Here is a 23,097-nt window from a genome sequence, read left to right on the forward strand (position 1 = left end):
AAAAATTGATCATTTTGTCCCTTACAGTGTATTTTTGGCTATTGCTACAAATATACCCGTGATACTTAAGACCGGTTTTGTTGTCTGGGGTCACATTTATTTTATTTTTTTAAAAGTGCAAACGGAGGTGAACTGAAACGGTGTTAGTCAGAACTCAAATCTTAATCAAAAGATTGTGTCATTTCACGTCTTTCATAAAGGAATAAAATAAGAACACATTCAGCTGTTGAGAAAGGTGCATCCTCAGAGCTCGTCCGTGTGTGTGTGTTTCTCTGGCTGGTCACGAGTTCTTGTCTTAGAGATCAGAACATACAGTAAACATAATGCATCAGATACAGTGAAATATGCTCAGGATAAAGATAAAAGTGCAGGAGATTCGAAATGTCGTGGACGTACTTGTAAAAGTGGATCTTTACATAATCATTGGTGTTGCTGCCAGCGGAAGGTGATTTGATGCTGATACTGAAGGGCACTTTTTTACTTTTTGCTTGTTTGCATGTAGATGTTTTCCATGTTTGCATGTTATGTTAAGTGCCTGCTCAGTTTGTTTTTCTGTCTGGTTTTTTTAATATCTGTGCAAATGTTGCAGTGAAGAAGCCTCTAAAAGTTCAGTGTGAATAACTGATGATCAACAGTCAGCAGTCATTTATGCAGCGCTGGAGAGAAACTCACTAAAAAGCTACCTTAAATTAATTTTTTCAGTAGTTCAGCTGTTAAAAAAAAAAAAAAGTATTTTTGCATGGGTTTACTGCATTTTAACATTTCTTGTGGTAATACTTTACTTATAATCAATTCTTAGCAGTACTTTGGGGTTTAACGTCAGTATCATGATTTAGCACCATTATACAGGATGTACTGACGTACTGTGATAATACCATCACTCAGGGTGTCTGCAGGATTTTTAAGCTCAAATTTAAAACCTGCACATTAATAAAATTAATACCATATGTGTGGGGTAGAGCAAAAAAATTACTGTAAAAAGTTTTCACAAAAAAGGTTTTAGAAAATGACAAACTTCACATTTTAGACTTTAAACCATTTTATGAAAATGGATGAGTCAAAAGTATTAATTATTATATTAATTTAATCAATTATTAAATACATTTTACTGTTTAGGTTTTTATAATGCATTATCTCCTTATCAATTCACCAATTCACATTTACAGCTCTGCGTTTTTGTAGGGTAAAACGGGTCAGTTTTCACAATGGTCTGAACAAAAACTGAAAATGCAAATTCATTCTTTGCCAGCAGGTGGCGCTTTTGGAACGGCAGAAATATAGCAGTTTCCCCCTGTAATGGCAGCACAGCAGCTGACTTCAAAAGGCCATGATTTTATTGAATATGAGTGCTGCACATTTCAAAGTTTAATCATCACATTAAGCCAATATCACAATTCTGGTCTTTCCGTCCCAAAATTTAAGACCTCTTGAAATCTTGATTAAGACTTTTTTGTACACTTTAAGACTTTTTATGGCCTTAAATTTGATACAACGAAATTTTAAGACTTTGGAAGACCCTGCAGAAACCCTGATCACTGTACCGTGGTATTACCATAGTAATTTTAGAGTAAGCCTTTATATAATGCATGATAAAATTATGTCACTCATCATTTACTTTTCATATTCCATGGTCGGGAAAAAACTGCAAAATGTAAACTCAGAATTCTGAGGAGGAAAGTCCAAATTGTGAGATAAAAAGTCAATTACTTTTGTTATATTTGCATTATAAAATGCATATATTAAGTATTTATGCTTTGTAATGCAACCTATAATGCATTATATGATTTCATTAATAACTGTAACCACAGTTATGTATTACACATAAAGGCCTAAAGTAAAATGTGACCCTAAACCACAAAACCAGTCATAAGTCAGTTTTGGTTTATACATTTGCTGAATAAATAAGCTTTCCATTGACGTATGGTTTGTTAGGATACGACAATTTAAAAATCTGGAATCTTAGGGTGCAAAAATATCAAAATATTCAGAAAATCACCCTTAAAGTTGTCCAAATTAAGTTTTTAGCAATGCACATTACTAATCAAATTTACAAAATATCTTAATGGATCACAATCTTTACTTAATATCCTAATGATTTTTTGGCATAAAAGAAAAATCTATAATTTTGACCCATACAATGTATTTTTGGCTATTGCTACAAATATACCTGTGCTACTTAAAACTGGGTTTTTGGTCCAAGGTCACAAATGTTACCATATTGTGTTAAAATAATTTTATTGCAAATTAATCTCTTTTTTGCATCCATCTTTGTGAAACTGTTGCTAAATAAAGCTTTAAAAAAATACATGAAAATTATATTTTTTTAAAGATATCACCCCTTAGCCTTCTTTTTGTTTTTGTAGTGAACTACTTTGAAGGAAAATAGTTAGCAGTCCCCAACACTGCATGTTTCAGTGTTTTTCTGTAACTTTAACAGTGTCTGTCATGCACAAGCTGCAAAATGTCATGCTGGATGAACATCATTTAGACTAAAGTTTGGATGCCAGCATTCAAAAGAATAAATGCATTCAGCCAGAGAACACGAGTGACAAACAGTGTCTTTACATCGGACATACTTTGTTCTCAGGAATGGGAATTTGGGCGAATGAGCTGCGTTCATTGGGATGCTCTACTGTTTTAGGTGGGACGGTTCCAGCCGCGGGGATGCGTGCGGCGATGGCGGACATCTCTCCTGTGTTGCTTTCATTGGTCATGCCTGCGCGCTCGGTGGTCTGGTTGATGTTCCCCTCGATGACGGTGACGTCACTGCAGCTCAAGAGCTGAACCACACACTTCCTGAACTGAGGGGAATCACAGGGAAGAGAAATGTAATGGATTATTCTCTAGCGATCTTTGCTGAACACTTTAACTCTGCGATGAGCTAGAAAAACAGCCTTGAAATTCATTTGACCTGCAGTGAACATCACTAAAAATTCATAAACTTAAGATTAGGGTTCAGCATGGCTGGTCCCAAAGTGTTCTACAACAAATTGGAAGGAACTACAGATAAATATGGTTAAACTTTTAACTAATAGATATCGTCTTTGTTCCCCATTCGATTTAAATCAGTACATTAAAAAACTGGTTCAAAATTCTTGTTTGATTTTGTTGTCATATTAGAATCAAAGGTTTTTACAGAGGGGATTTTGGATTTTTTTTTTGTTGTTGTTGTTGTTTTTAATCGTTTCATTAATCAGAAAATACCAGGAGCAAATTCCTAACATTTTTAGGAATACAATGTTGTATAAATCAGTGTGAATGAAATATGAACAAATCCCTCAGTAAAAGCCTTCAGAATATTGATAGGAATAAAACTGCTAAATTTGGTGTATGTAAGTGTTACTGAAGTAGAGAAAAATCTCACAGCCTTCAGAAACATTTGTGTTGTATTGGAAATCTGCAGTTGCAAATTGTTATGAACAATGTTATGTGTTATGAACAAAATGTTATGAACAAACCCCTCAATAAAAACCTTCAGAACATAGATAGGAATAAAACTGTAAATTTTGGTGTTTGTAAGCGTTACTGAGGTGAAGAAAAAACTTTTGCTAAAACAGCCTTTAAAAATATGGATTGTAAATCTATTAAAATATACAAACGCAAATAGATAAAGAGCAATAGTAAATCACTGGAACAATATGTACACAAACCCTTCAAGGAAACTCTACAGAATACAACTAGGAATAAAACTGCTAAGTTTGGTGTATGTAAGTGTTACTGAAGTAGAGAAAAAACCCACAGACTTCAGAAAAATTTGTACTGTATTGGAAATCTGCAGTTGCAAATTTTAGGAATGTTACATAAATCAGGAAAATATTATGAACAAATCCCTCTATAAAAACCTTCAGAATTTAGATAAAACTTAATTTTGTGTTACTGAGGTAGAAGAAAAAACTTTTTTTGAGAAAACAGCCTTTAAAGACATATACTGGAAATTTATATAGAAATTTACAAACACAAATAGATAAAGTGCAATAATAAATCATTCGATTAATATATGAACAAACCCTTCAGTAAAATTCCACAGACTACAAGTAGGAATAAAACTGCTAAATTTGGTGTATGTAAATGTTACTGAAGTGGAGAAAAATCTCACAGCCTTTAGAAGAATTTGTATTGGATTAGAAATCTGCAGTTGCAAATAGATTTAGAAAATAGAAAAAGATTTTAGGAATGTTACATAAATCAGGAAAATGTTATGTACAAACCCCTCAATGAAAACCTTCGGAATATAGTTAGTAATAAAACTGTAAATTTTGGTGTTTGTAAGAGTTACTGAGGTGGAGAAAAAACTCATTTTGAGAAAACAACCTGTAAAAAGACTTGAATTGGAAATATACAAATGCAAACAGATAAAGTGCAATAATAAATCATTCTAACAATATATGAACAAACTTTTCAGTACAACTCTACAGAATACAAGTAGGAATAAAACTGCTAAGTTTGGTGTATGTAAGTGTTACTGGATTAGAGAAAAATGTCATGCCTTTAAAGATATGCATTTGAATTAAAATCCACAGATGCAAATAAAGTGCAATACGCAACAAGATGTTTTTGTTAGATGTTAGAGGTTTTCTTTGCATCAGTTTAAAAGAAGACAATTTACAAACAAATAGCCCGTGATCTCAAAGTCAACCAGTGCATGAAAAAAAGCAATGGCTTTGCCTGTAGTTTCACCCTAAATAAATGACCAAATACTGAGGGTTACATCCAAACGCTTTTTCTAATGCAATCAGGCTGCTAAACTAGCAGTGAAATAGAGTCATCGAGACGTGGCGCATTGCAGCTGACGGCTGTGTGTAACACGCGGGTACATTTAGTCAATCATGATGAGGTCATAATTGCACAGCAATCATTAATTGTTTCCACATTAGCCTGCAGTCAACATCGTCCTTCTCATTCTTTATTAGTCCTCGTCGTTAAACTACAGAGTCCGACAGACACTAATTATCTTGTGTCCTAAAGCCTTTCTGTGTCTGTGCAGTTCTGGGGATGAAGCTTCCCAGTATGTGTTTGTTTAGAAAAGAACATGTAAATATAGGGGCTTTTCAAATGTTGGCTGTTGGTTTAAAATCACTTTTATCATGCAATGCACAATAAAATTACACTGTAAACACCAGAGTTATTATAGTTAACAGTTTTTCTACTTCAAAGAATTTGTTCAGTTCAGTGTTACTTGCCATTTCTTTGAGATTATTTGTGAAATTTACTAGCATTTTCAGAGTGACTTGGCATTGAAACTATTTTTACTCAGAAATTGATTGTAAATTTCACAAATAAGTACAAATAAACAGCATGCAACACTGTAATAAACATTACAGTTTTGCAGTAAAAAGACTGAAATGGTATTTTTTTGTAAAACATACTTAAATAATCATTTTACAAGTTTAAAACATACAGTGCATTAATATGCCTAGCAGTAATTAGTAAAATACCACCAAATTTCAGTCTAATTGATGTTCAGTCTTCATGATGTTACATGAAGATATTTTGTAAATTTCCTACCATAAATATATCAAAACTTCATTTTTGATTAGTAATATGCATTCCTAAGAACTTCATTTGTACAACTTTAAAGGTGATTTTTAAAGGTGATTTTCTCAATATTTAAATTTTTTTGCACCGTCAGATTCCAGATTTTCAAATAGTTGTATCTTGGTCAAATATTGTCCTATTCTAACAAACCATACATCAAACTTATTTATTTGTGGTCCAGGGTCACAAATAGTATTGTAATTGTAATTTTTTATTGTAATTTTATTTTTTTTTTCAGTGTAGTATTGCATTCTCAAAAATGTTTTTTTTTTTTTTTTTTTTTTTTCCACCTATTTTCTTTTATAACCCATTGAAGAAGTGCATCCAACTGACAGAGCAGCAGTCTCCAGCAAATTCATCTGACCACTGACAACATTATTTAGTCTGAGACGACCATCATTGTGACAAAAATCACACATTGTGTTGTTGTGCACATATTTTTGCAGGTTTCTGAACAGGAGAGCTCTTCCTGACGAGTGTGGACAGCATCCATATGTCAGCGTTTGAATGGAGGAAACCAGCGGCTAAACTGACAGCTAGAGCTCAGCGGGATGACGGAAAGACGCGGCGCTGCCAGACACTGTTTACGTCCAATAACCTCCACAGCTGCTCAATAATTCAGCATCTTCTCCTTTGGAGCGCGCCGGGTTTGATCCAAACCGCAGGTATTTATTTATTTTTTATTTTAGTAATATATGTCAGATATGTCAGCTCTAGTGAAGCCATATCATCCCACCATGACAGCTTTAGGATTTTTCTAAATCCATAAACTGTGTCCTGCGCGCTTCTCAAACACAGTATGGGGAAGCAACCTCAATCCTAAATGGCTTGCATAAGGACTTATTTCTGTCAGGCGAAACCTTCAAGCTCTTTCAGCTACAGTAACCTATTTACCAGCGGGGGATTTTAAGTGGGACGCAGCAAACTTTCTCGCCGCGCCTCGAGATCTTCATGCAATATTACGTTTAAGATCAAAATTTAAGTACAAGCGTCGCCACAAAATCATTGAGCAAAGCAAGCTGCAAAGCGTGTCTGAGTTTGGCCTTTCTAATCTTATAATTAGTTGATGTTATATTGAATATTCATAAGAAATGCCGGTAGTCCAAACCAGTTACAGGTAGAAACTATGCATGTCCAATTCCACCACTTAATTTAAAAAATAAAAAAATGGTAAAAAAGAAAATAACTTCATCTTCAGACTTTATTTCTCAAAATTCAGACTTTGCCACAATTCTGACATTTTAATAAAAAGAAAATTGTGACTTTTTAATCTCACGATTTGAACTTAAAGAATTTACAAAAAATTAACTCACACTTCAGACCTCTTTTTTTATTTTGAGTTTAGATCTCACAGTTCTGTTTATTCCCCATGTATTATTTGTATATTTTATATATAAATAACCTTTTTTTCTTAAATACATACATGCATTTGTGTTTGTATATACATAATAAATTTACAAAGTACAAACACATATTATATAAACAAACTTTTATTTTGCATGCAATTAATCATGATTAATTGTTTGACTGTTTGGACTTTTTCCTCAGAATTGTGAGTTTATATTAGTAATTCTGTTCTATTACAGTTTTTCTCAATTGCTAAAACACTATAACTAGTCTTTTGAACTAAAATTTCAAAACCATAATGCCATTTTTCAAAAAGCACACCCATTTCCCTGAACTATAAACACTATTCCCCTGCTTTAACACATGAGTCAGATTTGGTGAACTGTTACTGCAAAACTCTACACACAAATCCCTACATTTCTCAGTGCTTACACCATGTGATCATTTAGAAAGCACTAGCATTCAATATTGTTCACTCGAGTCTGCAAAGTTTGAGCTCAATTAGCACACAATTACCCAAGTGGAAACACTAGGAGTCAAAATCTATCACACACCAATCAGAACCTTCGATGGAGATAAAAGTGCCAAAGTCAGCTTAGTTTGGTGCATTTCTCAGATCAGAAATGAAATTCTCAAAACTACTTGTTCAACCTCCACATCATCTAGTCACTTGTGCACATTGTGCAATTTTTTTTTAACAAGTTGCGTTTGCTTTGGTATATTCATGCAGCTGATTATGCAACTGATTTGTCTGCGGTTTTCATGTTGCTATAGTCTTTCCCCTCAAAACATCAAGTCATTAGCTCATTGTATATGTCTTTGCAGTAAATGCTACATTTTTGATCTAGCTGTCAAGCATATTCTACACATTTGTATTAGACTTTTTGTAAATTTGCCATGAATTGTTCAAGTGAATACTGACTTTCACTAATGTAGAGACTACAGATCAACCGATGATAAAGCAGTTCTCTGTAATAGCTCAAAGGTACATCTCAACATCTCATGAACCTTCAGTTGGGAAGCATATATAGACAGAGGACAACACAAGAGTTACAAATTCTGGACTTTCTAATTTATATTTCGGCCTTTGCCCATATTTCTCTTTTCTATTTCACAATGACTTTGTAATGTATTTATATTTTATTTTTTTTTTTTATGTTTTTTTTTTTTTTTTTTTGTCAGACCACTAGTAAAAGTGTAACTGTGTATCCTATCTGGTCTTTTTCAATCAATATCCCGCATACAGTAATATGCAATTTCGAAGACAAAGATTAGGAGGTGAAAGAGGAAGAGGAGGAGAAGAAGGAGGAGGACGACGACAACAACATGGAAGAGAAATAGGAAGGGCAAGGGCAAGAAAACAAGCAGTCTTCTATATTTTAGCTGATGCGTGCCAGGGTTATAACCAATTAGAGTGTGATGTTGAGGAGGTTGTTTGGCCTGTCCCAGACCAAAGACATGGATGCTGGGGTAGAATAATTATTTTTGTTGTTGTTTGCTGTTTTGTGCTGTACTCTACAGTACAATAAATTAAGGATTAAAACACTTGCAAATGCATACATTTGTTGTGTTCATCATTTTTTTTCCAAGCAACAGTTATTACCAGTTTTCGTAGTATTGTTTTCAATTGATCTCATCAGTGTGTAAAACTGTGTTGTAGTGTGTGTGTTTTTGAGGGTTTGTGTGTCATGTCTAAGAGAAAAGTTTGTTTTTTTCAGCAAGATTGAGTTGTTTTGAGTGGAGAGCTTCATTTTGACCTGAATATAGTAAGTTCGGAGAATTGAGTTAGAAGTTACGGATTTGTGTTTAGAGTTTCGCAAAAGCGAGGCATAATTTCAAGAAATGTGTTTAAGCAATTGAGAAAAACTGTAATTCTGTTATTGTTTTTCTGCAATAAAATAAAGTTTTAAATTTGCACTAAATTTGCATATCACAATTCTGAATTCATATCTTGCAATTCTATTTTCCCTCATGATTCTTAGACTTTTTTCACAGAACTGTGCCTTTATATTTTTCATTTTATATTCTGCTTTTTAAATTTTTTTTTCTGATTTTGCAATTCTATGAGAAAAAGTGGCAAAATATAAACTCAGAAAAAAGTAACTGAGAAATTCTGCAAAAAAAAAAAAAAAAGAATTACAAGATATAAACTGAGAACTCTTTTTTTTTCCTTACAATTTGGTTTATATCTCACAGTTCTGAGAAAAAAGAACTGTGATATAAAAAGTTGCATTTACCTTTTTCTATCATATTCTAGAAACAAGCTTCAATGAGAAGCACTCATAAAAATGCATGAAAAGCTTTGTCTAATGTTGATGTAATATCACTGTAATCAACATGAAAGTCATTGAAATTAGGATGTTTTAAGTGCCTTTACCTACTGTCTGACTTTCAAAGGAAGTAGAGTTGTATTTCCATTGGGTTTCCATTCATAAGCTTTCATGACTAAAAGATCAAGTGTAATTTTTCAGCCATTTGAGCTGCTTTATTAAATGACGCCTCTATTAATAGAGCATTTAATAATAAAACTAGTAAGAGAGAGACGCAGGTGATATCAGGGCAAGTCGATTCAACTTAAAACCATCCTGCGCTCACTTCACGCCGTATTTTACTCATTTACTGATCTATTTATTAAGCAAACCGCTGGAAAATGTGTGGCTAAAACTCAGGGTTGCAGGGTTTGATTCCCATAAGGAACAACCATCACTATGATCAATTCAGCTCATGATTACAGACATGGAGGAGATTTAGTGTGAAACAGGCAAAGTTTGATCTTTTAGAGCTTTAGAAATGTGTTTATCAAATAGTAGAGCATGGGTTTAATCTCCAGGCAATGCATGAACTGATAATTGCATTGTAAGTCACTTTGCATGAACGCGTCTGACGGATGCGTGAATGTAAAGGTCACCTGTTTGTTCATGAACACATAGATGATGGGATTGTAAACCGCTGCGGTTTTGGAGAAGAACGCTGGAGCGGCTGCCAGCCGTGGGTCCAGGTACATGCTGGGACAGGCCGTAACGACGATGGAGAAGGCGGCGTACGGAGTCCAGGCCACCATGAAGGCCACGATCATCACAACCACCATACGGGTCACCTGACGCTCCGGCTTCCTGGCATTACCCAGCCTGCCTTGCGTGTTGGACACCTAAAACATACACATAGTGCATGCTGACAAAATAACTGCTATCATGGATAGGTTTGAAGATGGCAGTAGATATAAATAATGTCTACACATGGTTACTTTAGATTATTTTTATGGTTTGTCTCAATGATCAGAGGTCAGTTTGCAGTTGTAATGACATCAGAAAGATCATTAGGATTTATTAGGATTAGTATGACTCACTCGTCTAACGAGCCCCTGGACACATATTGTGGAGAGACTGACCTTTCTGAGTTTCCGAAGCAGTTTGCAGTAGCAGACGATGATCACACCCAGCGGAAAGATGAAACAGGTGATGAAGAACGTGATGATGAAGGTGTGATCGTGGAAGTTTCCTGAATACCTGCGGAGGAGCAAAATTAATGAGTGCAATGATCTGACGAAGAGAAAGCTTCCTTAGCATTCCAAGAAAGAAAAAAAACTTGAGTATATATAGAGAGAGAGAGAGAGAGAGCGCATTACAACTATAAAATTTCCACATTTTACTTTTGTGAAAAAAAAAAAAAGAAAAGAAAAAATGGACTACATTGTTACTGAAAACACTGATAAATCATTTCTCAACAATTACAAATGGTCATTGTTTTTATCCAAACCAAATTTATATTGTTCCTATTTTTTATATATTTATTGCTCAGTAAATATATTAAAACAGTTATTATTAAAATGGTGTGTATGTACATTTTTCATATTTATTGTGCAGCATTTTAATATTTATTTTGTGAAGATGATAAAGCTTCCATTATTTATTTATTTTACATATGTTAACAAGGAGACCTCAGTAAAGAGCTGGAATATGAGTTTATGTGATGTGTGTATAGTACTTTTAGTACTTTTATATAGTAAAAAGTAGGGATGTAATAATATCAAAATCTGACAATATGATAATACTGCAGTATGAAGTTCTTCATACAATATTTATTGGAATATTTAAAAAAATAAGAAAAAAAGAAATGAAGAATTTGGAAAAATGAACATTTTGTACATTTTAAAGTAAATTATTCCATCTAACACACTTTGAGAGTTCAAAATTAAGAACTCAACTCATGTTCTTAACTAAAAAAAACAACCCTGTGGGGGAAAAAAAATAGTTGCTTAGGACCATCTTAAACCATCTTATGACCAGCTAAGGACCGGCTTAAACCAGCTAAAACCAGCAGCCATGCTTCAAAACATACTTAACCAGCATATGCTGTTTTTTTCAACAGGGAAATCAGAAAAAAGTCAATGAATTGACTTGTACCTGAACTTTAAAGGAGACTCAACCCTCTTTTTTTATTTGTGATATACTGTCTCAGGCTAAATTACATTCATACTGGTGTTTTAGGAAGCCAAACTAATTAGAATATAATAATAATAACAACAGTAATGACAGTGATAGAATATATTATATTCCATATATTCTAAAACAACTGCACTGCAAAATAAATGAAAATTAATATTTCATAGGTATATTATTTTCACTTTACACTACAATACACTGTAAAAGAAAAAAAACAATTTGTTGAGTCAACTTAAACAAAATTTTAAGTTCAGTCAACTCAAAAAAGTTTAGTCAACTTAAAATGTTAAGTTGAACTAAGTGACAACTTATATATTTGAGTTGATTCAACTTAAAATTTTAAGGCAGCTGGGTAACAAACCCAGCTTTTAAGTTTAACAAACCAAATTTTTAGTTTAGTCAACTGAACTAAGATTAAATTTTTTTTTTTTGAGTTGATGAAACTTATTTGAGTTGACTGAACTTAAAATTTTAAGGCAACGGGGTAACAAATTATTTTAAATTGACTCAACTTTTTTTTTTTTTTTTTTTTTTTTTACACACACAGTGTAGGGAAATTACAATACTTCTTTCCTAATCTCTGCACTTGAAAGACACATTTTAAATTTGGACTGCATTTAAACCACTAGCCGTCAGCAATTCATACTGCATATTTTTAAACTTTAATTTTGTCGGAAACGACAGTAGAACTTTTATTTTGAAGGAAAACTCCAGCTTTAGTGAAAACAGGCTTACAAAAACACGTCTCACTACAAATCTAGTGAAATGCTGTAATCATCTAACGCAAAAAAAGGATAACTGGTGGTCGTTGCGTTCCCAAACACGTGCTAAACTCACAGTGTTTGCAGTAAATGAGTTCACTGCATTCATTCTCTGTGAACCGAGCCGTTTCAAAGCGCGGAAAACACCGGATCAAGAGCTGATCGCCTGAACAAAGTGCGTGCTTCGCTTTGAAACGCACAGCAAAAATGGACTTGAAGGCATTAAGCCATATTGTGCTTTCGGTTTTAGATTGTGTGACAGTTGCTGTGTCAAAGCATAATGGCCCAAAACATAACTTCAAAGACCTATTATGTTAGAATAAGAAGATTAAATATATTTAGAAAACTACACTTTTTGCCAGGAAGACCTATAGTTTATATCGTCATGTGACCACGATAATATCACAACATCACAACATTTATAATATTGTTACATCCCTAGTAGGGCTGCACAATTAATCAAATTTCTAATCGTGATTACAATTACAGATGCCAATTATGTAATCGTTCAAAAGGCACAATTACAAAAAAAAAAAAAAAAAAAAAAAAAAAAATGCATTTATATTATTCTGCTTTCTTAAGATGTGTGTGTGAGAGAGAGAGAGAGAGAGAGAGAGAGAGAGAGAGAGAGAGAGAGAGAGTGTATTTTTCCTACATGTTATCTTAAGTTTTTTTTGTTGTTGTTTTTTTTTTACATTTTTACTTTTTTATAAAGACACTATATATAAAAATGTGGCATGCAGTTGCTTCAAACAGTGCTATAAAGCTCAATATAAATTGTGATAATCGTAATTAATAATCGCAATTACAATTTCAAGGGAATAATCGACAATTATGGTTTTTGTCATAATCATGCAGCCCTAATCCCTAGTAAAGACAAGTAAATTATTATTTTTTTTATCATCTAAAACCGTTCTGTCAGAAGCTCAGAGCTTCTCAACGAACCATGTCCATCTCTTACAACATTTTCATCGCATGTTTCTCTCTGTTGAACACTGACATCAGTTTTCCAGAAATTGCACTCAGTCTGGAGTCCTTACAATCGATTAAAAACATACTAACATTGATACTTCTGGTTCTAGAAACAGACCAACTTAAACGTTTACAAAAGTGAGATAGTTTTGTATTAGCAAAAAGTCTGTTTAAATCACCAAAGTAACAGTAAGACTTGGATGTGTTGTTTGACGGCCTTTGGTAATGCAGCTCATGGTGAATATAAGATGAGAGGGTGAAAGTCTCAGTCTTATGCAAGTAAAAAGCAGAATGTCTGAGTATAAAGAAGAAGAAAGGAGGTCATAATGCAGAATGACAGTATAAGCCGGTGACAGAAGAAGGGACAAACAAAACCTGCTAGTTACACAATACAGCTGGAGGATATTTACCCATCGCTCATACAAACACCAGCATCGGTTACTATTTACCATTACCCTAAAAGGATACGTGTCAAAAGTCAAGTCAGTTTATTCAGGTGTTTACACCAATAACACTCAAATGATGCCCTGATGTGCCAGTTAGTGGGATATTTTAGTTTTCTGATGATTGTGCAATTCTTTATTATGTTATATAATATGTTTACTCTTACTTCATGCAATCTAATGTGTAACAAGACATTTGTATTTTTGACGAATCTGCTCGTTCATATTATTGACTGTTCTTTCAAAATATAAGCTTGTTTTTGCAACAGAATAAAACATTTAAAAAAAAAAAAATCAGGTAATTGTGATTATTTTAATCTCAGAAGTCAGAAAAAAACTCAATTGCAAAAACTCAGAATTGCATATATAAACTCAGAATTAAGATTAAAAAAATCAGAATTTAGACAAACTTAGAATAGGTTGTTTGCAATCACGTGATTCTGAGGACGTGCGAAATGCAGCTGGAGGGCAGGAAGTGATTTTTCTCTATAGGAATCAATAGCAGAATCTCAAAACGACTATGTTTTCAGTTGTTTATGGAAATCGGTCAAATCGAGAAGTTTTATTTCATATCGTGTATGAACATCTGCTGTTGCATAAGGAGGACAAGGCAAGAAATTGACTGTCAAAAACCCTGTACAGCAGTAGTTTCAGGAGTGACATATATCCTGCATCCTCCATATAAATGTGGGAATCACTTTCGAAAGAGTTTGTTTGCTATCAGGCTTAGTTGCATAGCTTATTTCCACCGCCTCCATGACGGGCAACTGAGGCAGCTATTTCAATTTAGTTGAAAAATCAGTCCTCTTCATAACACAAGGATCACATCCAACATATGTTGTGATTTTCTGTTTATACGTTTCTCTTGTACAGTACAGACATTCCTCCATATCATCCGTTCTGCTTTTTCAGTCACTCCTGAAAGTTCGCTGCATGTGCAGGGTTTTGTGGCTGTTGGTCCTGTCAGCAGCACGTAAGGCGAAACCTTTATTCAAATTCCGAACTGATTATAGAAAGTGAGCAAATAGCGCTTCCATATAGTCACTGAAAAGCTGTCACGCACTTCAATTTATTGCAATCTCACAATGTTCCGTTATAATCGATGACGCTCTCGGAACTACAAATATAATATCTTACAGTGTGTCTACGTGTGGCGTTTAGCATTAGGTGAATTCTCACTGTCTCACCCTGTATATATTTATATATTTCTTTATTAATATCTTAACATATTATTATATCTTTTCTTAACCATTTGCACGCACACACACTTTTTCCTGCGCTTTTCAGTCAATTTCTTGCCTTTCCACCCTTATAAACAGCAAATTTTCATACATGATAAAAGATATTTTGTGGTTTCTCGGTTTGACCGATTTTAGCATCCATAAACAACACAAAACATAGGCATTTTTGAGTTTCTGCTAGTGATTCCTATGGAGAAATATCACTTCCTGCCCTCCAGCTGCATTTCGCGCCACAGCAATGACGTCATGTGCAAACAACCTATTGAGATATAAACTCAGAATTATGAGACAAACTCAGAATTGAGATAAAAAATAAAAAAAAAAATCAGAATTGAGATATAAACTCAGAATTACAAGACAAACTCAGAATTGAGATACAAACTCACAGTTACGAGACAAACTCAGAATAGAGATATAAACTCTGAACTGTGAGAAAAAAGAAATTACCTTTTTTTCCTGGTGGAAATGGGAGTTCCATACTAAAACACATAACACTGTTTGAAGATAAAGATGTCAAAGGTAAAATGGAGTTTGAACAAGTAAGAAATCCTGCTGGTGAGTATTTCATTTGGCCAAAACGAGCTCAAATATATTAGCATGTCAGAACAAGGCTGGCATTTATGGATAAAAGGACTAATTAGCAGGGAAGAGACAATAAATCTGAGCTGGTTAATCAGCTGCTGGTTCAGGAAAAGAGTTTGACAAGCTCCATCCATTGAACCTACTCATCCTATATTGTGACGTCCCTCACTTGAAAATGAAAAGATTTTAGACAATTAGAAGATAGAAAGAGCCTTCATTTACAGTGTCCTTGAAAGCTTGAAAGATTTTGAAGACATTCACAAGATGACAATGATGAATCTATAAATGCCCATTCACACAATAGACAGTGATCAAACCACATCTCCATGCTCAACTAAGCATCTGCAGAACAACTGAAGATACTCAGACAAACACATTTTCTTTGAAAGACATGCAGATGAATGAGGAACATGCATTTTAAACTAACAAAAACGTGTTTTTAAGAACATTTTGTTGACTTTCCATTAACTTATAAACAGGTAGTTGTTCCAAATATCCATTCTTTTGAATGTTAAAAATGGAACATTTAATTTCATAATATTCCAAATATTTTCTAAACCGTTTTTCTAACTTTCCTAAGAAGTGTGAAAATATTTACGAATGTACATGCAAACATACAGGTTTTTAAATGTTTAATAATAATAATAATAATAATAATAATAATAGTTATGCAAACACTAAGGGGAATTTTTCAAAATGTTTTCCTAACAATTTTCTAACATTACCATTAAGTCATGAAAATTTTATTCTTCAATGTTCCTGATTTTTTTTTTTTTTTTTTTTTTAGTGCAAATGTTAAGGGAACATTCCATTTTTTACTGTTTAAAATGTTTGCCAAAGGTCCCATGAAGTTCATAACTTTTCAAGTTATGAAAAGTTATGAAAACTTCATTTCTGAATGTTCTCTAAACATTTATTTTTTATGCAAACATCAAGGGAGCATTCCATTTGATAATTTTATTATATAATGTTACTTTGAATGTTCTCTGAACATTCCGAAATAAGTAGCAACATTTAAAAATGTCAGATGTGCGTCCAACTAAAACATTTCAGAAACAAAACATTCCATGAATGATGTATAAGTAGCATTTTGAGAACATTATTAAAGCTGAATAATTTTCATATGAACATTTTTCATAGCTTTAAAAGAACCTTTCACGAATAATGTGAGTATGTTCCTTGTTAACTGGGTTTGGAAAGCAAACTTTGAATTCATGTTGATCATCTTTAAAGGGCAGTCAGTGATTTGAGATGACGTGAGTGACAGTGACTCTTTCCGATGCATCAAAATTGAGTTTAATTTTATGGAAATGAGCAGTAGTGCAATGCAATGATTATAAATGAGAGTTGAGAAGAAACACCTACTAATATCAAAAGCACAGCAACTGACCTAAATCACCATGTGTGTGAAAACACCTGAACAACAAGCCTTTATCAAACCAACATACATTGATTATACACTTATTCCTTGTCACACATTCAGCACATTGATCTTCAGTTGTGAAGTGATGGATAAACTGCTTGATTATCAGCTAAAGGGAGTTATTGAGCTGTATTGTCCTCATGAGATGTACATGTCAAGCGTGCCATTTACAGGTGACGCTAGATAGCATTTAACCTTGCTCTAACCCCAGAGCTATCGGGTTCTGTTGATAGTCCAGTCAGTGTTATTGAGCGCTTTTGTTTTCTGATTGACGGAAATGTTAAGGTGAATCTGACAGTCTGGAGGTATAAATGATCAGCATGTAAATGCAGTGTACTGAGTGGAGGAAAATGGTTTGACATTACAATTCAATACAATTAAAAAAAAAAAAACTTTTTCACTCAGAAATTGCTAGTAGATTTCACAAATAATTACAAAGAAAATTTTAACTATGTACATGTAAATCAATCACTGTTGTCATACAAATCATGTGCTTTTTTGCTGTTTTTGTTTAATTTTAGCTTGGCATTACACTGGATGAATAACAACTTGTAATTCTATATTTTTAATATATTTTTATATTTGTGTGTTTGTGTGTACTGTATATATACACTACTGTTCAAAAGTTTAGTCTCAGAAAGATTTTTAATGTATTTTAAATGTTTCTAATGCTCATCGAGGCTGTTTATTTGATCAAAAATACAGAAAAAAAAAATAATATTGTGAAATATTATTTCGCTCCTCGATTTTAATATACATTAAAAAGTATTGTTGTGATCAAAGCTGAATTTTTCAGCATCATTACTCCAGTCTTAAGTGTCACATGATTCTTCAGAAATCATTCTAATATCTGATTTATTATCACTGTTGGAAAGTTGTGTTGCTTGATATTTTTTGGAACCTGTGATATTTTTTTCAGGATTATTTGATGAATAAAAAGTTAAAAATGACAGCATTTATTTAAAATAGAAATATTTTCTAACAATATACACTACTGTTCAAAAGCTTGGGGTCAGTACATTTCTTTTTTTGACAGAAATGTACACTTTTAATCACCAAGGATGTGTTAAATTAATAAAAAAGTGATTTACATTGTTAGAAAAGATTTATGAATAAATGCTGTTCTTTTTAACTTGTTATTCAAAGAATCATGAAAAAAAAATTTGTCAGCACAACTGTTTCCAACATTGGTAATTCTAATAATAAATCAGCATATTATTCTGATTTCTGAAGGATCATGTGACACTTAAGACTGGAGAAACAGCTGATGAAAATTCAGCTTTGCATCACAGGAATAAATTATATTTTAAAGTATATTAAAATAAAAAACATTACTTTATATTGTAATACCATTTTGCAGTATTACTGTTTTTTAATGTATTTTTGACCAAATAAATGCAGCCTTTATGAGCATAAGAGACTTCTTCAGAAAACATTACAAGTCTTACTGATCCCAAACGTTTGAGCAGTAGTGTATATATAAATTATATTTTGGAGATCTTCTCTATTTATCATTAATATTATTGTTTTGTTTATTTGTTTTTCTCCTTTACTTTAAAGTGTTTTTTTGTGTGATAATGGCAAATGTAGTTTATCATTGTTGTATGGTTGAAAATTGATCAAGTGCATGCATTTTTTTTAATCTAGATTTGAGTTTAAAAATGTGTAAGTGGAAGCATTTTTAGGTGCTGTAATTAGTCTTTCCACCTTAATTTAATTTTTAAATGGCCCCGCAGAGTGATAAATGAGTGTTGAGCTCCTCACCAGTTGGGTTCGCAGGTGGTGCCGATCTTGCTGACGGTGTAGCTGCTCCAGCCCAGGACAGGAGGAATGGTCCAGATGAAGGAGAAGGTCCAGACAAACAGCAGACCCAGAGCCGCGTGTTTGCCCCGCAGACGGATGTTCCCCAGCGGCCGACAGATGACGAAAAAACGCTCGAACGCCAGGACGGCCAGAGACCACAGAGCCACGATACCTGCAGAATCAGACAGAACGGTTAACAGCAAACACAGGAAATCTCTCCGTAACACCAGAGAAAAGCTGCATCCCTCAGAAACTTCATGAAACATTCACTGCATGAGTTATGGGTCATTTCAGATGCATTTTAACTAACATTGTGTAGTGAAAACCAGTTCCAAATCTATGAAGTTTGCAACATCAACATCGACTCTATTGTCTTCTGTAGAGTTGCTTTTTAGCTGAATCAAACTTATTTCACAATTGATTCATTTTGCAACATAAACAGCTATTTAACTGAATTGCATTTACATAGAACTGAATTGGGCTGAGTAATGACTCCATTGTCTTCTGCAGAGCTGCTTTTTAGCTGAATCAAATTCATTTCATAATTGTTTTGCAAATTTTTGCAATTTTATTTTCCTGTTTATTACGACGAAGCTGCTTTGAAACAATCTGTAGTGTATAAAGCACTATAGAAATAAATGCCCATTTCTGAAAACGACATGCAACTCTTTTAAAACAAACTGAACAAGTGCATTAAAAATTAAACTGGTAACGTAACTACATTCATCTCGTCTCGTTATGATTCTGCTGCCAGTCTAAGCTGATCAGAGAACTGCTTTTTTATTTATAATCATTGCTGTTGGGTCATTTATTTTAATAGATTTTATATTAAGTCATTTGAGACTAAACTCTTGTGATGTGCTACTCTGGACAGATCATTAAATTTGCATTTATTGCAAAAAAAAAAAAAAAAAAGTGATGTGTCTATCATAAAATCCAGCTTCAGTGATTGCGCTTCTTATGACCAGATGTTACATAACCAACTGTTAATGAAGAGACACTAATAAAGTGTCTACTGTGAAATCATTATGAAATCAGGATAAACGTCCTGCTGTACATGCATTTTTTTTCTCTGGCAATAATTTTGATGACTTTCTGTTCATCTTCTCTTTAGTTTGACTAAGTGCTGTTGTACATTAATTATCACTGAGAAAGATATCAGAGTAAACATCTGGAGATCAACTTGATTAAAACTTCATTTTCATGCCGTACAAACGACATCCTGGAAGCAAACAGTGAAAACATGTGGGACTTTTCAATTTCCATGTGTCCCTAAAACCATTTTCACAACAAGCTGCATTAAAACAGATTATGTAAGCACAGACAATAAATAGCAATTAACCTTAAAGACAACCAATCAAAGCTGCTTAAGGAACGGTGGAATGTGATTGTGGGTCTGTGATCACCTGAATGGTAAATACTGACACCTGCAGGTGTTAAACAGATGTGAGAGCAGTTGTTCATCTGGGTTATTCTTTACAGTAGTAAACAGTCATGACTTCACAGGCACATTAACTAGATAATGATTTTGCATGCAAACTTGTTTACAGGTTTTGAGATTTACTTTGAGGTACCAGAGACCATAATGAATAATATACTAACTAATTATAATTATAAATAAATAAACGCATTTTTAATTGACTTAATTTCACAATTAACACTGATTAAGTATATATATATATATATATATATATACACATATACATATACATATATATATATATATATATATATATATATATATATATATATACACATATACATATACATATATATACATATATATATATACACACATATATATATATATATATATATATATATATATATATATATATATATATATATATATATATATATACACACATATACATATATACATATATATATATATAAACACTGATTAAGTATCAAAACCCAGATTTTGGTCAATAAAAATAAGCAAATTTCAGTTAACAATTATGTAACATTTAGTTATTTTGTTTTTATTGCTTTTATTTTTGCTTTAAATAATTGTATTTATTTTTATTATTATTATTTTGTTTTTATTTTTTTATTTATTATTATTATTATTATAACTATTTTTTTTATTATTTATTTTTTTTTTTTTTTTATTTATTAATTTTTACTGGGATATATTAAAACACAAACAGAAGTAATGTCATGCAATTTACCGTCAGATTACTGATTGAGGATTGAAACCCAGTTTTGGTCAACAAAAATAAGTAAATTTCAGTTAACATCTACGTAACGTTTAGTTATTATTTTGTTTTTATTTTTTTAGTTTGTCTTTAAATAATTATTTTTATTTATTTATTTATTTTATTTTTTTAAGTTTAATATTTAAATTGGCCACTATATATTTACATTAAAAAAATGTATCTTTTTTGCCAAAACCTTTGAGATTTTATCCTCAAATTTATAATTTTTATGTTATTTTAATTTAATTTCATGTTTTAAATTTATTTATTTAATTTATTTATTTAAGTAATTAATTATACTTTTATTTTATTTTATTTTTATTTATTTTTTGCAGTTTAATAATTTAACTGGCCACTACATATTTACATTAAATACATTATTGTTTGGCCACAAACTTTGAGATTTTATCCTCAAATGTATTATTTATTATTATTATTATTATTATTATTATATTTATTTATTTATCTTATTTTATTTAGTTTTTTATTTATTTATTTTTATTTTATTTATTTTTTTTAACTGGGATTCTGAAGTTTGGAGCATGTGATCAAGCTGAAAGTGTTTACAATCAGATTTAAAAAAAAAAATCAATATTAAAATAAATCACTGAACCCCAAATGAAACATGGTGAACATGACTATAAGGTCCAATGCAAACTTTTGACCTACCAAAAAAGGTGACTGCAAATCCCTCCAAAACACAAGCCCATCTCCCCAAGAAGAAATACCCGTGGTAGTTGGTCACAAAACTTATCATTCCTCCGGTCAGCGACACGAGAAAGTCCGCCAGAGACAGATTGACGATGATGTAATTGAGCGGCTGCCGGAGCTGTTTGAACCTGAAGGTGACCAGCATCACTACGAAGTTCTCGCAGAGAGACACCGCGGTCACTATGAACATCAGCGCCGCCAGCACTTTATAGTTCCAGGGCGCGATGGATGTGAGCGGTCCCGAGAACGGATCCTCGGTGTGAGACACGCCGTTCACCGCCACCTCAAACGACTCCATCGCTTCAAACGAGTCAAATGAATCAAATCGAGCAGCGGAGCGCGGCTACATCTGGAGAAAGTCCGCGTGCATCGTAAATCCAGAGTGTTTAGTGATTGTTTCTGTGTTCTGTGTCCCTACATCAGCATCATAATCCACCCGGCGAGTCCTGCGGACTTGTTGAGCGCGCTTGGTGGTCCAGAATCTGGAAGTGTTCTGTTGACTTTCTCCTGCTGGATGGGGTTTATATAGGCTATCATCACAGGTCAGGTCAGCCACGTAACTGCGCCTTCACCATCATCACTTGTGTGCAGAACTCCAGTCAGTGCGCTCCCGCCTCGAGGAAACACTCGTTCCGCGCTCTCGTTCAGAAACACATTCATAACTTCATCCATTCGGCTTTTCGCGGAAGCGTCGAGTGCGCAATTCTGGTGAACAGTCGATGCGCGCAGCCCCGCTAACTCCCCTCATTGAGCGCACAAACGGTGACTTTGTATCAGAAATTGGACTGCTAAACGAATGTGCATTTCGTCGATACTGCGCCGATTGTCTTTCTCAGTTCTTCTCTGCGGAGAGGATCGATGCCGGAGACCCTGGAGAGCCGCTCTGATTCATCACACACTCCAGCTGCACCACTGGACGCGAGCGCACTGCATTAGTGCAGGTCAATACAGTGCAACCCACTGCACCGCAGTAAAGATAGTTTGCGGTTTGATATTCGGATTTTTTTTGGCTATAAATGCACAACGCGCTGTCATAAACATGCAAATAATCCCGAAAGTGGTTCTCCATGATTTGTGAATTCTGGTGATGATGTGCCTTTTGGCCGAAATTTTATTTTATTTTTTCGACTCTTAATTTTATAATGCTTATAGCTCCGAAAGTTGGAAACTTAGCAGACTGAAACCAGTGTCATGTGAACCAGCTTGATCTGTGAATTTTTTCACAGCAAAGCTCTTGTCCGTAAAACCCTTGGTAAGTCCGCTATAGTAAGGTATGTGAAAAATATGCGCTCTTCATGTTTAACGTATTTTGCCATTAAACACGCAGACTGCTCAAATACAAAAACATTGTTTTTAAGTCAAATTCGATTTGTGAAAACTTTCAAAATCGCTATTTATTGCGTAACAGTGTTCCTAATGCTCTGCTCTCTTTTTCCTCTATCAGTACTGGTCAGCTGACCCTTCCCTGAGTCATATTATTCACTATTCTGATCTGTGAAAACTTTTACAGTTCAGTACTGGTCAGCTGACCCTTCCCTGAGTCACTAACATCACTATTTTGATGTGTGAAAACTTTCACAGGTTAGTACTGGTCAGCTGACCCTTCCCTGAGTCATATTATTCACTATTCTGATCT

The 23,097-nt window shown here is 33.5% G+C and overlaps 1 protein-coding gene and 1 long non-coding RNA gene across 2 annotated transcripts; one reads left to right on the forward strand and one right to left on the reverse strand.

Annotated features, from left to right (window-relative positions):
* Positions 1 to 1,016: 1,016 nt before the first annotated feature.
* Positions 1,017 to 22,190, reverse strand: valopa (vertebrate ancient long opsin a). The gene is made up of 5 exons (XM_051126401.1): positions 21,420 to 22,190; positions 18,511 to 18,721; positions 10,271 to 10,388; positions 9,791 to 10,030; positions 1,017 to 2,801 (listed from the first exon to the last, which is right to left on the reverse strand). The coding sequence occupies exons 1-5, from the start codon at positions 21,757 to 21,759 to the stop codon at positions 2,562 to 2,564; spliced, it is 1,149 nt and encodes a 382-aa protein (XP_050982358.1). The 5' UTR covers positions 21,760 to 22,190; the 3' UTR covers positions 1,017 to 2,561.
* LOC127175371 (uncharacterized) lies at positions 2,733 to 9,940 on the forward strand. Its single transcript, XR_007828981.1, has 3 exons — positions 2,733 to 2,828; positions 5,982 to 6,200; positions 9,813 to 9,940. It is a non-coding gene; the product is annotated as an uncharacterized LOC127175371 (long non-coding RNA).
* Positions 22,191 to 23,097: the final 907 nt, after the last annotated feature.

Source organism: Labeo rohita, chromosome 13 (genome assembly GCF_022985175.1).
Source record: "Labeo rohita strain BAU-BD-2019 chromosome 13, IGBB_LRoh.1.0, whole genome shotgun sequence".
Taxonomy (NCBI): Eukaryota; Metazoa; Chordata; class Actinopteri; order Cypriniformes; family Cyprinidae; genus Labeo; species Labeo rohita.

Excerpts from the sequence above, each read along its gene's own strand:
- valopa (XM_051126401.1), bottom strand. The coding sequence starts at position 21,759 with ATGGAGTCGTTTGAGGTGGCGGTGAACGGCGTGTCTCACACCGAGGAT. Across the intron at positions 10,031-10,270 it reads TGCTTCGGAAACTCAGAAAG|GTGTCCAACACGCAAGGCAG; the intron begins GTCAGTCTCTCC and ends TGTATGTTTTAG. Across the intron at positions 2,802-9,790 it reads ATGTGTTCATGAACAAACAG|TTCAGGAAGTGTGTGGTTCA; the intron begins GTGACCTTTACA and ends GATTCCCCTCAG.